Source organism: Microtus ochrogaster, chromosome 7, assembly GCF_000317375.1.
Source record: "Microtus ochrogaster isolate Prairie Vole_2 chromosome 7, MicOch1.0, whole genome shotgun sequence".
NCBI classification, from domain to species: Eukaryota; Metazoa; Chordata; class Mammalia; order Rodentia; family Cricetidae; genus Microtus; species Microtus ochrogaster.
The window spans coordinates 53,939,637-53,953,447 of record NC_022014.1 but is presented as its reverse complement, the minus strand read 5'-3'; the positions used below and the strand labels follow the sequence as shown (position 1 = coordinate 53,953,447).

The 13,811-nt window shown below is 46.8% G+C and overlaps 1 protein-coding gene across 1 annotated transcript in view; it reads left to right on the top strand.

Moving 5' to 3' along the window:
* Positions 1-7,647: 7,647 nt before the first annotated feature.
* Positions 7,648-13,811, top strand: part of Efcab9 (EF-hand calcium binding domain 9) — a 7,481-nt gene continuing 1,317 nt past the window's right edge. Inside the window, exons 1-2 of the mRNA XM_005350367.1 lie at positions 7,648-7,838; positions 12,704-12,852. Coding sequence (XP_005350424.1) covers positions 7,703-7,838; positions 12,704-12,852 — 285 coding nt within the window. The 5' untranslated portion in view covers positions 7,648-7,702. The remainder of the gene's footprint in view (positions 7,839-12,703; positions 12,853-13,811) is intronic.

Here is a 13,811-nt window from a genome sequence, read left to right as displayed (position 1 = left end):
GCCCCGCCCCCTCCTGGACCCGCCCGCAGGACGCCCGGCACCCGCGCGCACGCCAGTCCCCGCCGGCTCCACCTGCTCCGCGGCGCCCCGAGACCCCTCAATTGGCTGCGGGAGCTCCCGGTTCCGCCCGCGCCGCGGGGCACTCTGGAGACTGTAGTCCGCCGGATGGCCGGCCCGCGGGCCCGCTGCGCCTCGCGGAACCCCAAACCTTCGGGGTTCAGCTGACGTCCTGCGATCGTCGTTGGTGCCAAGCTGGTGCATCAGCGAGTAGAATGTGCCTACAGCGGACTTGCTCGCCCTTTTCCCGCGCGGGACGCCTGCGCCCTTCGCCCCGTGGATCACGCCTGTCCTTGTTGCTCCTCGCTCCAGGGTTCACGCAAGTCCCAGGGTCCCTTCACCCCGCTTCCTGCGTGGGTCTCAAGCGCGGTGCTGCCTCCAAGCGCGCAGAAGTCAGAGCCCCGCGGCTGCGCCCCCCCCCCCCCAATCCAGCTCTTTTCCTGTCCCCGCCAGCCACATTGGGTCTGGACTCGGGACAAGAAACCTAAGAGTCCCTTTAGGACCTATTAGGCTTCGTGGTAGGTTAGCAGATATATTCCCTATTAAGTAAAACTTTCTAGTTCTTTTACCAATTAAAAAAAAAGCCCCATTAGAGTTAAAACCGGAGACATCTCTGGAACCGTCCTCCATCCTGGCGTCGGGACCCTCGTCGCTCTACCTTATCTGCTGGCAACCTGCAGATTGCACAGCGTCTTTCCCTGGTATCAGGACGTGGGTTCTAGAGCAGTTCTGCGGGCTGAGCAGCTGCAAGGCCTATGATGGTGACCTCCCCCCCTCCCGAACAAGTGAGTCTGACACTTGGGCACCCTCACCTCGAGAAAGTCTTTAGATTGCCACTCCCTTTCCTCGGGACTCTGTTCGAAAATATCCCTGGAGCCGCGCGCAGGCACCGAGTGTAGTTTCCCGTTAGGAAAGTCGGCTGGAGAGTGAATTCGATGCCCCAAGGATTCGTGCAAAGGGCGCCCCGAATAAAGGCTACCCCAATTCCGATTGTTCCCGCCACTGAATGAGTGTGAGGAAATTTTATCATCAAAAGAAGAAAATGTCACACAAAATTGCTCTCGTTAAGTCAGCCTGTGAACGAGCCAAAGGGTAGGTCTGTGTCACTGGGTTCCTTGGGACCCGCTGAAGTCTGTGCAGCTATACCGGGTAGGTAGAGGGTCAGAACGCGCTGACCAGTCCCGGGAGTTCCAAAAGAAAACAAAGAATAAAAATAGAACGGTCTTCAAAAAAATGTCATGATACTTGAAGGAAACCAGACCTAAAGAGTGCATGAGGTATGACGGCATTTATATGACCGCACCAGAAAAGGCAAAGCTGTGGAAAGCCGGCTAAGGGTTGGCTTCCAGACGTGGACTGGCTGGAAAGAGCCAAGTAGAATCTCACAGGGGTGATGAAAATGACCGGAAACAACTACAGTGGCAGTTCCGCAACTCAGGAAACTTGTCACACGTCACTAGAGTGACTTTTGTTTTTGTAAATTGTTGGGGGGGAGTATGTAAATTATATATAAAAAACGTAGCAATAAAAAGGAGGCTCAAGCCGGGCGGTGGTGGCGCACGCCTTTAATCCCAGTACTTGGGAGGCAGAGGCAGGCGGATCTCTGTGAGTTCGAGACCAGCCTGGTCTACAAGAGCTAGTTCCAAATTGGAGCACCGGACAGAAATCTCAAGGTCCAAATCAGGAGCAGAAGGAGGGGGAGCACGAGCAAGGAACTCAGGACCGCGAAGGGTACACCCACATTCTGAGACAATGGGGATGTTCTTTCGGGAATTCACCAAGGCCAGCTGGCCTGAGTCTGAAAAAACATGGGATAAAACCGGACTTGCTGAACATAGCGGACAATGAGGACTACAGAGAACTCAAGAACAAGGGCAATAGGTTTTTGATCCTACTGCACGTGCTGGCTTTGGGGGGGCCTGGGCGGTTTGGATGCTCAACTTACTAAACCTGGATGGAGGTGGGCGGTCCTTGGACTTCCCACAGGTCAGGGAACCCTGATGGCTCTTCAAGCTGATGAGGGAGAGGGACTTAATCGGGGGAGGGGGAGGGAAATGGGAGGCGGTGGCGGGGAGGATGCAGAAATCCTCAATAAATAAATTAAAAACAAAAACAAAAACAAAATAAAACATTAAAAAAAAAAAGAGCTAGTTCCAGGACAGGCTCCAAAACCACAGAGAAACCCTGTCTCGAAAAACCAAAAAAAAAAAAAGGGGGCTGGAGAGATGGCTCAGCGATTAAGAGCATTGCCTGCTCTTCCAAAGGTCCTGAGTTCAATTCCCAGCAACCACATGGTGGCTCACAACCATCTGTAATGAGGTCTGGCGCCCTCCTCTGGCCTTCAGGCATACACACAGACAGAATAGTGTATACATAATTAATTAATTAATTAATTAATTAATTAATTAATTAATTTAAAAAAAGGAGGCTCAAGATAGCCAAGTTACTTTGAAACTTATGTTAAATAGGGTTTCCTTCCCTTCTTCATCTATCTCTGGCTACAGGGCCTCACAGTGACCTAGTGATGAATGAAGACAGATGGAGGGTTGTGCCCTTCCCCAACCCTACTTTCTGGAACAACTTAAAATAGAAATTATTGATTCCTGGTAAGTTTGATAAATAGTGCTTCAATGTGTATATCTCAATTAATGAGTCTGAGTTTTGCATAGTTTTGTTGCTTTTGTTTGTTTTTGAAACAGGGTTTCTCTGTGAGACAACCCTGGCTGTTCTGGAACTCACTTTGTAGACCAGGCTGGCCTTGAACTCAAGAGATCCACCTGCCTCTTCCTCAAAAATGCTGGGGCTAAAGGTGTGTACCGCCACTGCCCCGGCCAGTTTGCATAGTTTTTGCTGGTCTGTGTCCTTTGCCATTTTTTGTTGTTTTGGGTTGGGGGTGTGAGTGATTTGTTTTGTTTTGTGTGCGTCAGGGTCTCTCTATGTAGTCCCGGCTGTCCTGCAACTTGGCCTCAAACTCACAGAGATCCTCCTGTCTCTAACTCCCGAGTGCTGGGATTAAAGGGTGCGCGCCACTACGCCCTACTCTTTACACATTTTATAAAAAATCAAATTTCCAATGTTTTTTGTTCTAGGAATTCTATTATTTATTTCTGTGTGCATTTGTGATTATGTGTGTGCGTGCAAGCATGTGTATATGTGAGAGTGTGCAAGGGTGTGTATACATATGTGGAGGCCAGAGGACACTTTCAAGAGTTGCTTCTTAGGGCTGGAGAGATGTCTCTGCAGTTAAGAGCGCTGACTGCTCTTCCAGAGGACCCAGGTAAATTCCCAGCAACCACATGGCAGCTAATAGCTGTCTGTAACTCTAAGATCTGACCTCCTCACACAGACATACACGCAGGTAAGGACACCAATGCAAATAAAATAAAAATAAATAGATTATTAGGAAAATAAAAATAGATTTTTAAAAGCATTTCTTTTTTTTAAGTTTTATTTATTTATTATGTATACAGTATTTTGCCTGCATGTATCCCTGCAGGCCAGAAGAGGGCACCAAATCTTACTGCAGATGGTTGTGAGCCACCATGTAGTTGCTGGGACTTGAACTCAGGACCTTTGGAAGAAGAGCAGGCAAAGCTCTTAACCACTGAGTCATCTCTCCAGCCCTAAATAGATTTTTTTTTTTTAAAAAAAAGAGTTGGTTCTCTCCTTCCACCATGTGGGTCCTGAGGATTAACTAAGGTCCTCAGCAGCCCTCCCCAGGCCCCACTGGGCCATCTCATTGTACCTGAATTTTTAAAAATACTATCTTGTTGGGTTTAGATCTTGAAAATGTTTCCTCTCAACCTTTCATCCATATGTTAACTTTGCTCCTGGTATCTTCTGTGGAGCAAGTATGAATAATATTGATATAATGAAATCTGCTTTTATCTTCATGTGTGGATATTTCCCTGCCACAGAGAACTGAACCCTGGACCTTGTACATAGGAAATATCTCTGACAGAACTATACCACCAGGTGGCCTATATTTTTTAACTCGGAAAAAAAAATCAACTTAAGGGACTGGAAAGATGGCTCAGAGGTTAAGAACATTGACTCCCCTTCCAGAGGACCCAGGTTCAGTTCCCAGCACCCACACGACAGTGCAGGCATCTGGTACTCCTGTTCCATGTGCTGACATCCTCTTCTGGCCTTCCTAGGCATATATGCAGGCAAAACACTCAAAACATCAATTTAGGCCAGACATGGTGGTGCATCCCCTTAATCCCAGCATTTAGGAGGCAGGGGCAGGCAGATCTCTGTGAGTCTGAGGCTATCCTGGTATATAGATCAAGTGCCAGAACAGGCACCAAAGCTAAACAGTGAAACCCTATCTTAAAAAGCCAAAAACCAAACCAAACCAAAATAACAACAAAGCAGGGCCATGGTGGCGCTTGGCTGTAATCCCAGCACATGGGAGGCAAAGGCAGGCAGGTATCTGTTAGTTCGAGGTCAGCCTGGTCTACAGAGTGAGTTCCAGGACAGCCAGAGCTGTTACACAAAGAAACCTTGTCTTGAAGAGAAACAACAAACAAAAAAAGAACAAGAATCAAGTTTATTGAGATTTAATCTACATTAAATAGAAAGGCACCCCCCCCCCCCCGTAAGGCTGTCACAGTCCGGGTAAACAACATCTCCATTGCCTCTTTAGGCAATTCCCATTCCCACTCCTTTCAAACTTTTTTTTCCAGTGCTGGACATTAAACCCAGGCCCTCGTGCATGCCAGGCAAGTGCCTCATACACTGGCCACACACTGACCTGGGTTTAGCTTCTTTGAACTCAGCATGTTTCAGAGATTCATCGTGTTGGATGTATTCATGGCTCATTCATCTTCATTGTCGGGTAGTATTGCACTGTCTGGATAGACCATCGTCATAAATACATTCAACTGCGAGGGACAGTGGGTGTTGGGTTCTACCCATCTGGTTATTATTAATAAAGCTGACACAAGCACGTGGTGTTAGAGTCTGCATGGAAATGATGGCACTCAGGACATATGACCTCAAAATATGTTGCTTTGTTGACCTTCATTCATCAGGTCTTTTCCCCATCTTTGAAGGGAAGGAGAAAGGCTTTAATAGGATGTTTAAAAGGATAAAGTGTGAGACTCAACTCAACTGGTCCTTACAACCATCGGGCAATCCTCTCTGTCCTCCAGCCTCACTCCCTACAAATGAGTTTCCATTCTTCACTAAGTCTTAACATCACACAAGTGCACCTATATCTTTGAGTCTGCGTTTCCTTATGAACACGCCCATCCACAGACAACAGATAGTCATGATGGTACTCTCCTGTAATCCCAGCATCCAGGAAGCAAAGCCACACAGTGAGCTCCAGGCAGCCTGAGGCACAGCAAGACCCTGTCTCAAAAAACAAAAAATATAGCTGAGTGGTGGTGGCCCGTGCCTTTAATTCCAGCAGTCAGGAGGCAGAGGCAGGCAGATCTCTGTGAGTTCAAGGCCAGCCTACAGAGTTCCAGGACAGTCACGGCTACATCTTGTCTCAAAAATCAAACAGCTGAGTGGTGATGATGCACGCCTTTAATTCCAGCACTCAGGAGGCAAAGGCAGGTGGATCTCTGTGAATTCGAGGCCAGCCTGATTTACCCTGCCTTTGATTTTACTAAATGTGTGGGAGTTTTTGCCACACCAGACAGTTTTCTGCAGACACCCCAGGGGTGTACGCAAGTCACTTTAATTCTGACACTGGGGATTAGCATAGACCCCACAGCTTAAGGGATCCATCCCACAAGCCTGCTTCACCCTTGGGACACTCCAGTCATACGTTCAGGGTGTCTTCTGGATTTTTGAGCAACCAGTCATAACATCAGAGGTTCCCATGAACTAGAAGGTCAGATAGAACTGTGTGTATGCACACATATATATTTCCATCCCACGTACAGGTATAGCAATGAACATATGTTTGCACACAGACCGATAACCAAATATAGAGTTTTGCAATTTGGCTCATATACATATTCATACAAAAACCAATACAATTTTAAAAACACAAATTGTAAGAAAAAAAATACAGGTTTTAGAACTGAAATGATTTCTGAAGCATGATACATGATGCAGATGCATAGATCTGGGGTTCTTGATTGGAGCAGCTCTTCAGACTTCTAAGAGACAATCAGCTGACATGGTATTTGAGGGTGTTGATTATCCTCCAGCGGGATAACTTTGAAGACTCATGTTTTTTTAAAATATATACCCAAATATTTGCACATTAGCCGTTTTGTCTGAGACTTGCTTCTAAATAACCCAGGAACTGCGATAAAGCAGAATGAATATGGATGAGCTGGGGCTGGTCTGAACTGTGGGTGGACCTGAGTGGCGACCCATGAAGCTTGAGCCTACTAATCTGTTCCCCTTTGGATAGGCCTGAAATAGTCCATCATGGAAGAGAGAAGGAAACAGCGGTGATGGTGTTAGTCAAGCATCCTGCTTTGACTTCTGGCCTGCTACGCTTTGTGGTCTTTTAAAAACTCTTTCTTGGGCTGGAGAGATGGCTCAGTGGTTAAGAGCATTGCCTGCTCTTCCAAAGGTCCTGAGTTCAATTCCCAGCAACCACATGGTGGCTCACAACCATCTGTAAAGATGTCTGGCGCCCTCATCTGGCCTTCAGGCATACAGACAGAATATTGTATACATAATAAATAAATAAATTGGGCTGGAGAGATGGCTCAGAGGTTAAAGATGCTGACTATTCTTCCAGAGGTCCTGAGTTCAAGTCCCAGCAACCACATGGTGGCTCACAACCATCTACAATGAGATATGGTGCCCTTTTCTGGCCTGCAGTCATACATGAGGGCAGCACATTGTATTGTATACATAATAAATAAAATCTTTAAAAAAAATAAAAACTCTTTCTTGGCTAGGCATTGGTGACACACGCATTTAATTCCAGCACTCAGGAAGCAGAGGCGGGCAGATCTTTGTGAGTTCGAGGCCAGCCTGGTCTACAGCGTGAGTTCCAGGACAGTCAAAGCTACACAGAGAAACCTTGTCTTTGAAAAACAAAAAACAAGCAAACAAACAAAAAACTCCTTAGCCAGGCAGTGGTGGTACGCGCCTTTAATTCCAGCATCTGGGTGGCAGAGGCAAGCAGATCTTGTGAGCTCAAGGTCATCTTAATCTACAAAGTGAACACCAGGTGGGCTAGGATGTTGATAGTAAAGACAATCTCTATCTCTCTTCATATAATATATATATACATATACACACATACACATATGTGTGTATGTATGTATAACAAGTATACCACTATACATATACATATATGTACATTATATAACCTAAACATTTATGTGGACACAAATCCCTTCCCTTTGGCTTTATATGAGTGTATTTGTTCGAGGCTCTTTCAGTACTCTGTGTGTGCTTCCATTTCCTTTCCTAACACGTACATATTGTCTAGGGTGGCTCTGAGAGCTGCTTTGGCCCTGGGCTTGGTGGCCCCTAGAGGTCAGCCGGGAAACACCCACGTCAAAGGCAGAGAACTGTGAGGAGCCATTTCATTCCCTCCCATTGTCTCCTCTAGGCATGCTGGGTCATCTCAGGGACCCTGTCCAACATTCTAGTTCTGAGGCGGAACTCTGTTCCGCGTCAGGTCGCCGGAGCCGCCCTCTGGCTGAAAGCTGCCGAGATGAAAGTGAAGCAAGGGTCTTTTCTGTGGTACCTTTACCTGGACAAAATCTACTGCTTGTTGTCTTTGAGAAATGTGAAGGCCTTGATGGAGTATTTTCACCTTCTGGACGCACACCGAAGGAACACTTTGAATGGTCAGTTCTTCCCCACACAGAACCCAAAACAATCTCCTTAACATTTATTTCATCTTGTCAAGGAAGCCCGGAGAGAACCTGCTAACAGCTGAGACTGATGGTAGTTCAGTGCAGAGGATGAAGCCACAGGTTCTGGGGTCAGGCTGGGCTCTACCCACAATTCCTTGGTGGTTTGATGAGCGGGTCGTCTCCAACTTGAGGCTCAGTTTCTTCTACCTTCTCATGTCTCTCCCACCCCTGTCATCCCTCTCCTCCCCACAGAATTCTCTCCCACCCCTGTGCTATCCCCATCCTCCCAACAGGGTCCTCTCCCACCGTCATCCCCCTCCTCCCCACAGGGTCCTCTCCCACCCCTGTGCCATCCCCCTCCTCCCCACAGGGTCCTCTCCCACATTCAGGTCATTTTGTTGTGTTTTGAGACTCACTGGTTTTAAGCAGGGTTGTCTGTGTCTATGTTTGTGAGTTACCAAAAATGTCCATTAGCTCTGTTACTGAGACCACACGCTAACAGAAGGCCAGGTGAAACAGCCTGTGGTCTTTTTAAACTTCACTATAAATAAGACTTTCAACAAATCCAACCATCGCTCTCACCTCACAGAGGAAAATGTCACAGCGGAGTAAAAACACTCTTTTTTTTTTTCTTTTTTTTGAGACAGGTCTCTCTACCTCTGCCTCCTGAATGCTGAGATTAAAGGTGTGCACTTAAATTCTTATCTTAACAAACAAATGAACAGCTGGGTGGTGGTGGCACACACCTTTTATCCCAGAACGTGGGAGGCAGAGGCAGGAGGATCTCTGTGAGTTCGAGACCAGCCTGGTCTACAAAAGCTAGTTCCAGGACAGGCTCCAAAGCAACACAGAGAAACCTTATCTCAAAAAAACAAACAAACAAAAAAAAATGAACAGTAATGGGGTGGTCGTAGCTCAGCAGCAGATAGACATTTTTAGCCTGGACTCAGGTCCCGGCACCGGAAAGAATGAAAGCAAACATCGACTTGAAGACCCTCCTTTTCTACAGTATCATGCTGCGCTTTCCTCTGTGCATGCAGATTGGCATGAAATGCGATACCAGTCCTCCCTGGCCCAGATAAGACAGCTGTAGGGCACCAAGCTGTCCCTCAGAAAGCTAAGCCACACTGTCTCCCTGGGACATTTGTGGAACAGAGTCTCATCTCTCTAGCAACCAAATAATCCCCAGCGACACAGTACCCGGGAGTCTGAGCCTGCTCTCTGATCGTCAAGGGTAGGGACGGTGAACTGAAAGGAGGATGGTACAGCCTGCCGGTTTGCTTACTGGAAGAACAGCTGTAAGCCTCGGGGACCTGGGTGACCGACCAGAGTCATCTTGTTGCAGACAGCATTGATTCCATAGCTACAATGTCCCACAGGACACTCTGTCATCACTGTGTGGATACAGGGTGTTGCTCGGAGTGTTCACACCTGGTGGAGCACACAGAACGGTCCTCCAAGTGGTCAACAGCCCAAAGTCGACATTGTGACCATAGGCTCATTGTGCACCTGGCTGCTTCCTGCTGGGACTCCAAATAACATTGAGGAAGGGTTTTTGCTTTTTTTTTTTTTTTAAAGAGATTTATTTATTTATTTATTACGTATACAATATTCTGTCTGTGTGTTTGCCTGCACACCAGAAGAGGGCACCAGATCTCATTACAGATGGGTGTGAGCCATCATGTGGTTGCTGGGAATTGAACTCAGTACCTCTGGAAGAGCAGCCAGTGCTCTTAACCTCTGAGCCATCTCTCCAGCCCAACCAAATGTTTTATATACTCAGTGGAGCCCAGAGATAGTTATTTTTTCTTTTTTAAAGATTTTATTTATTTATTATATATATAGTGTTCTGCCTCCATGTATGCCCACACGCCAGAAGAGGGCACCAGATCTCATTGCAGATGGTTGTGATCCGCCATATGGTTGCTGAGAATTGAACTCAGGACCTCTGGTAGAGCAGCCAGTGCTCTTAACCGCTGAGTCATCTCTCCAGCCCCAGTTTTTTTTCTTTAAAACATTTCAAAAATTTTATGTGTTGGGGTTGGACAGATAGCTTAGTGGTTAAGAGTATTGACTGTTCTTCCAGAAGATCTGAGTTCAATTCCCAGCACCCACATGACAGTTCAGACCTGTCTGTAATTCCAAGATCTGACATCCTCACACAGATATACATGCAGGCAAAACACCAATGCACATAAAATAAAAATAATTAAAACAATATTTTATGTGTATGTTTGGCTGCATGTATGCCTGGTACCCATGGAGACCAAAAAAGAACATCAGACCCTCTGGAACTGAAGTTCTAAACAATTGTGAGCCACCATGTGGGTGCTGGGAATTGAACTTGGATCCTCTGAAAGAGCAGCCTTAACTTAACTCTTAACCCTTAACTTCTGAGTCATCTTTCCAGCCCATTTGTGGTTTCTTTTTTTTTTTTTTTTTTTTTTGGTTTTTCGAGACAGGGTTTTTCTGTGGTTTTGGAGCCTGTCCTGGAACTAGCTCTTGTAGACCAGGCTGGTCTCGAACTCACAGAGATCCGCCTGCCTCTGCCTTCCAAGTGCTGGGATTAAAGGCGTGCGCCACCACCGCCCGGCCCCATTTGTGTTTTGAGACAGAGTCTGACTCAGTAGAAAAAGCTGGGCTTGCACTGGCAGCAATCCTTCTGCCTCAATCTCATGAGTGCTGAGATTACTGGCATGAGCTGCCACACCCAAATCTGGAGATAGTTTTGGTAATCTAGAGGCAAAGGGGAAGCTGGGCAGGATGGCTGCAAATCTGAGTCCAACGTGGTCTTCTACATAGAATTCCAGGCCAGCCATCAGTGAGATCCCTTATCAACAGCAAAACAAAAGCTACCAACCAACCAAACAAACACATAAGATCACACTTGAAAATCCCATAGCTAGATCTTTTTCTTCCTTTCATTCTTTTTTCTCTCTCCCCTTCTTCCCCCCCTCTCTCCCCCCTCTCTCCTTTCCTTTCTTTTGTTATCTTATTTATTTATTTTTTTTGAGACAGGGTTTCTCTGTGTCCCTGGCTGTCCTGGAACTGGATTGGTAGACCAGGCTGGCCTCACACTCAGAGATCTGCCTGTCTCTGACTCCCAAGTTCTGGGATTAAAGGTTTGCACCATTACTGTCGTGCTCAATTGTCATGTAAAGTTTCAATTTTGCTTCTGGAACAACAGAAATAACAGAAATGCCACTGCAGACACATTATAAAAGAAAAAACAAAAATAAATGTGGGTGCAGGTGTGTGTTCCTGTGTCTGCCATTCGTGGTACCAATAGGCTATGTTTCAACTGGAAAGAGAAAAGGGCTTATTTGATTTACATTCCTAGGTCACAAGCCATCACTGCGCTGCTCCCGCCTTACTCTGGCTGTAATGGCTGGTAAGTGGGATGACAAGAACCTTCCTGTTCTTTAAGTTACAGTACTTCCCCTGGATGTTTCTGCTTGAATATGGGTTAACGAATGCACAATAGATGTGGCTTCATAGTAATAAGTGCACAGCTGCCATCAGGCTGGCCCACATATATTGAGCCCCAACCCTGCCACCCAAAAGTGACCACAGACCAGCAGCAGCCATATCACCCCAGAGCTGGGAGCAATGTGGAGTCTGGCCTAGGCCACATTCCCTGGAACAGGAGCTGCAGTTTGACGAGAACACTAAGGAGCTAATGTGCTGGCCATGGCCATGGGGGTGGGCTACCACCTTCCTGTCGGGTTCTCAGGGTTTGTTGAGGTGTGGCATTCAAGAAGTGCTCCACACGGGGAAGGCTCCCTCCCTCCACAGTCAGAAAGCCTTTGCTCTGAGTAAGCATGGAAACTCTAGGGACTCTCATAGGAGAGGGATGATTTTTAAGCTATTTTGATTAAAGGAATCATGGGAAAGGCTGAGGAGAACATCGGGATCTTTGAAAAAATATTTTATGTGGGTATCTGTATGTGCATGATGTGTGTGTGTGTGTGCACATGTGTGCATGGGAAAGGCAAAGGGCAACTCTGGGGATGCATTCTCTCCTTATACTTTTATATAGGTTCTGGAGATCAAACTCAGGTCTCTAGGCTTACATGAAAAATGTCTTTTATTTATTTATTTATTATGTATACATTATTCTGTGTGTATGCCTGCAGGCCAGAAGAGGGCACCAGACTTCATTACAGATGGTTGTGAGCCACCACGTGGTTGCTGGGAATTGAACTCAGGACCTTTGGAAGAACAAGCAGGCAGTGCTCTTAACCTCTGAGCCATCTCTCCAACCCATGAAAAATGTCTTTACTGACAGCCATCTCTCCCACCCACGTTAACATTTTATTTATTTATTTATTATGTATACAGTGTTCTGCTTGCACGTTTGCCTGCATGCCAGAAGAGGGCACCAGATCTCATTACAGTTGGTTGTGAGCCACCATGTGGTTGCTGGGAATTGAACTCAGGACCTCTGGAAGAGCAGCCAGTGCTCTTAACCTCTGAGCCATCTCTCCAGCCCAACATCTTTAACATAGCAAAAATGAAGCTGTCCTTCCTCAAACAAAGAGCATCAGCAGCTTGCCGGTCACTGGGGATGTGTGCAAAATAGTCTGTAACTGGGGTCAGGAGCCACATTGTCTGGGCATGGATGACACATGGTCATGCAACTTTCATGACTTGGCATCTGTTTCTCCACAGCAAGGGCAATAAAGCCCTTGTGGAATTGTGGAAGGTTCAGTGTGAAGCCAGAAACAAAATCTTGTCATTCTCCTTCCAGCACTGTAAGCTTTTGGCACTTCTGCATTTTTTTTTTTTTATGTGGCTCTTGGTTTAGCATTTTGGGACTGTTCTAGAACAACCCATCTGGTCCTCTCTTCCCCCAGATGTGCTATTCTTTCATTTCCTCCGGCACGTGACTAACATGAAAATCACACATATCAAGATGATATTCGATATGCTGGACTGGACGGCTATGGGAGAGATTGGTTTTGACCAGTTCTATGTGTTGGTTTGCATTGTGCTGTCACATCAGGTGAGTACCAGGGTTGGGGTGGGGCAGAGAGAGCTGCTGTTCCCAGTCTTGATAAAGTTGACAATGAAGTGAGAGCACGAGGGACCACTTTTCTGTCACTACAAATGGATGGATGGAAAAGAAATGTGAACTTCATTTTTGGTTCCTGAATCAACCTAGGCATTCTAGCACTACCCCAGCCTCTCTCTGAAGCTGTCACTCATCTCTAGTCCTCCCACGTTGCCCTGCCCACATGCCCACCTTTCTTGGCCTGCCTGTCCTCCATTCCAAGTACCTCACTCGTTCCTGCCCTGATCCCTGGGTTCAGAAACTTTTCTGTGGAGGCTAAAAGAAAGGGAAGGGGGGCGTTGTTCTCTGGGCCACACCCTCGCCATCAAACACCAGTCATGCATTTGCTAGCTTCTGCTGAGGAAACAGACCTTGTGTGAACACCAAGGTCAAAGCTTCTGGAGAGCATCAGCACACGGTGGCAGCCAGGGTTGTTCGTGAAGCAGAACTGACACCACAGAAGGTTCCCTTGAACTTGGGGACTCCTTAGGGCCTTGTCCATCTTCACAGTCCTTTTCCAAGTCTGGTGTTTGCTTTTTGCTTTAAGCTCTCTAGGGAATGGCTAGTAACTAATTTTTTTTTTTTTTTGAGACAGGGTTTCTTTGTGTAGCTTTGGAGCCTGTCCTGGCACTAGCTCTTGTAGACCAGGCTGGCCTGGAACTCATGGAGATCTACCTGCCTCTGCCTCCTGAGTGCTGAGATTAAAGGCATGTGCCGCCACCACCTGGCTTATAAATCTTTTTTAAAAAACATTATTATGTAGCCAGGCGGTGGTGGCGCACGCCTTTAATCCCAGCACTCGGGAGGCAGAGGCAGGCGGATCTCTGGGAGTTCGAGGCCAGCCTGGTCTACAAGAGCTAGTTCCGGGACAGGCACCAAAGCTACAGAGAAACCCTGTCTCAAAAAACCAA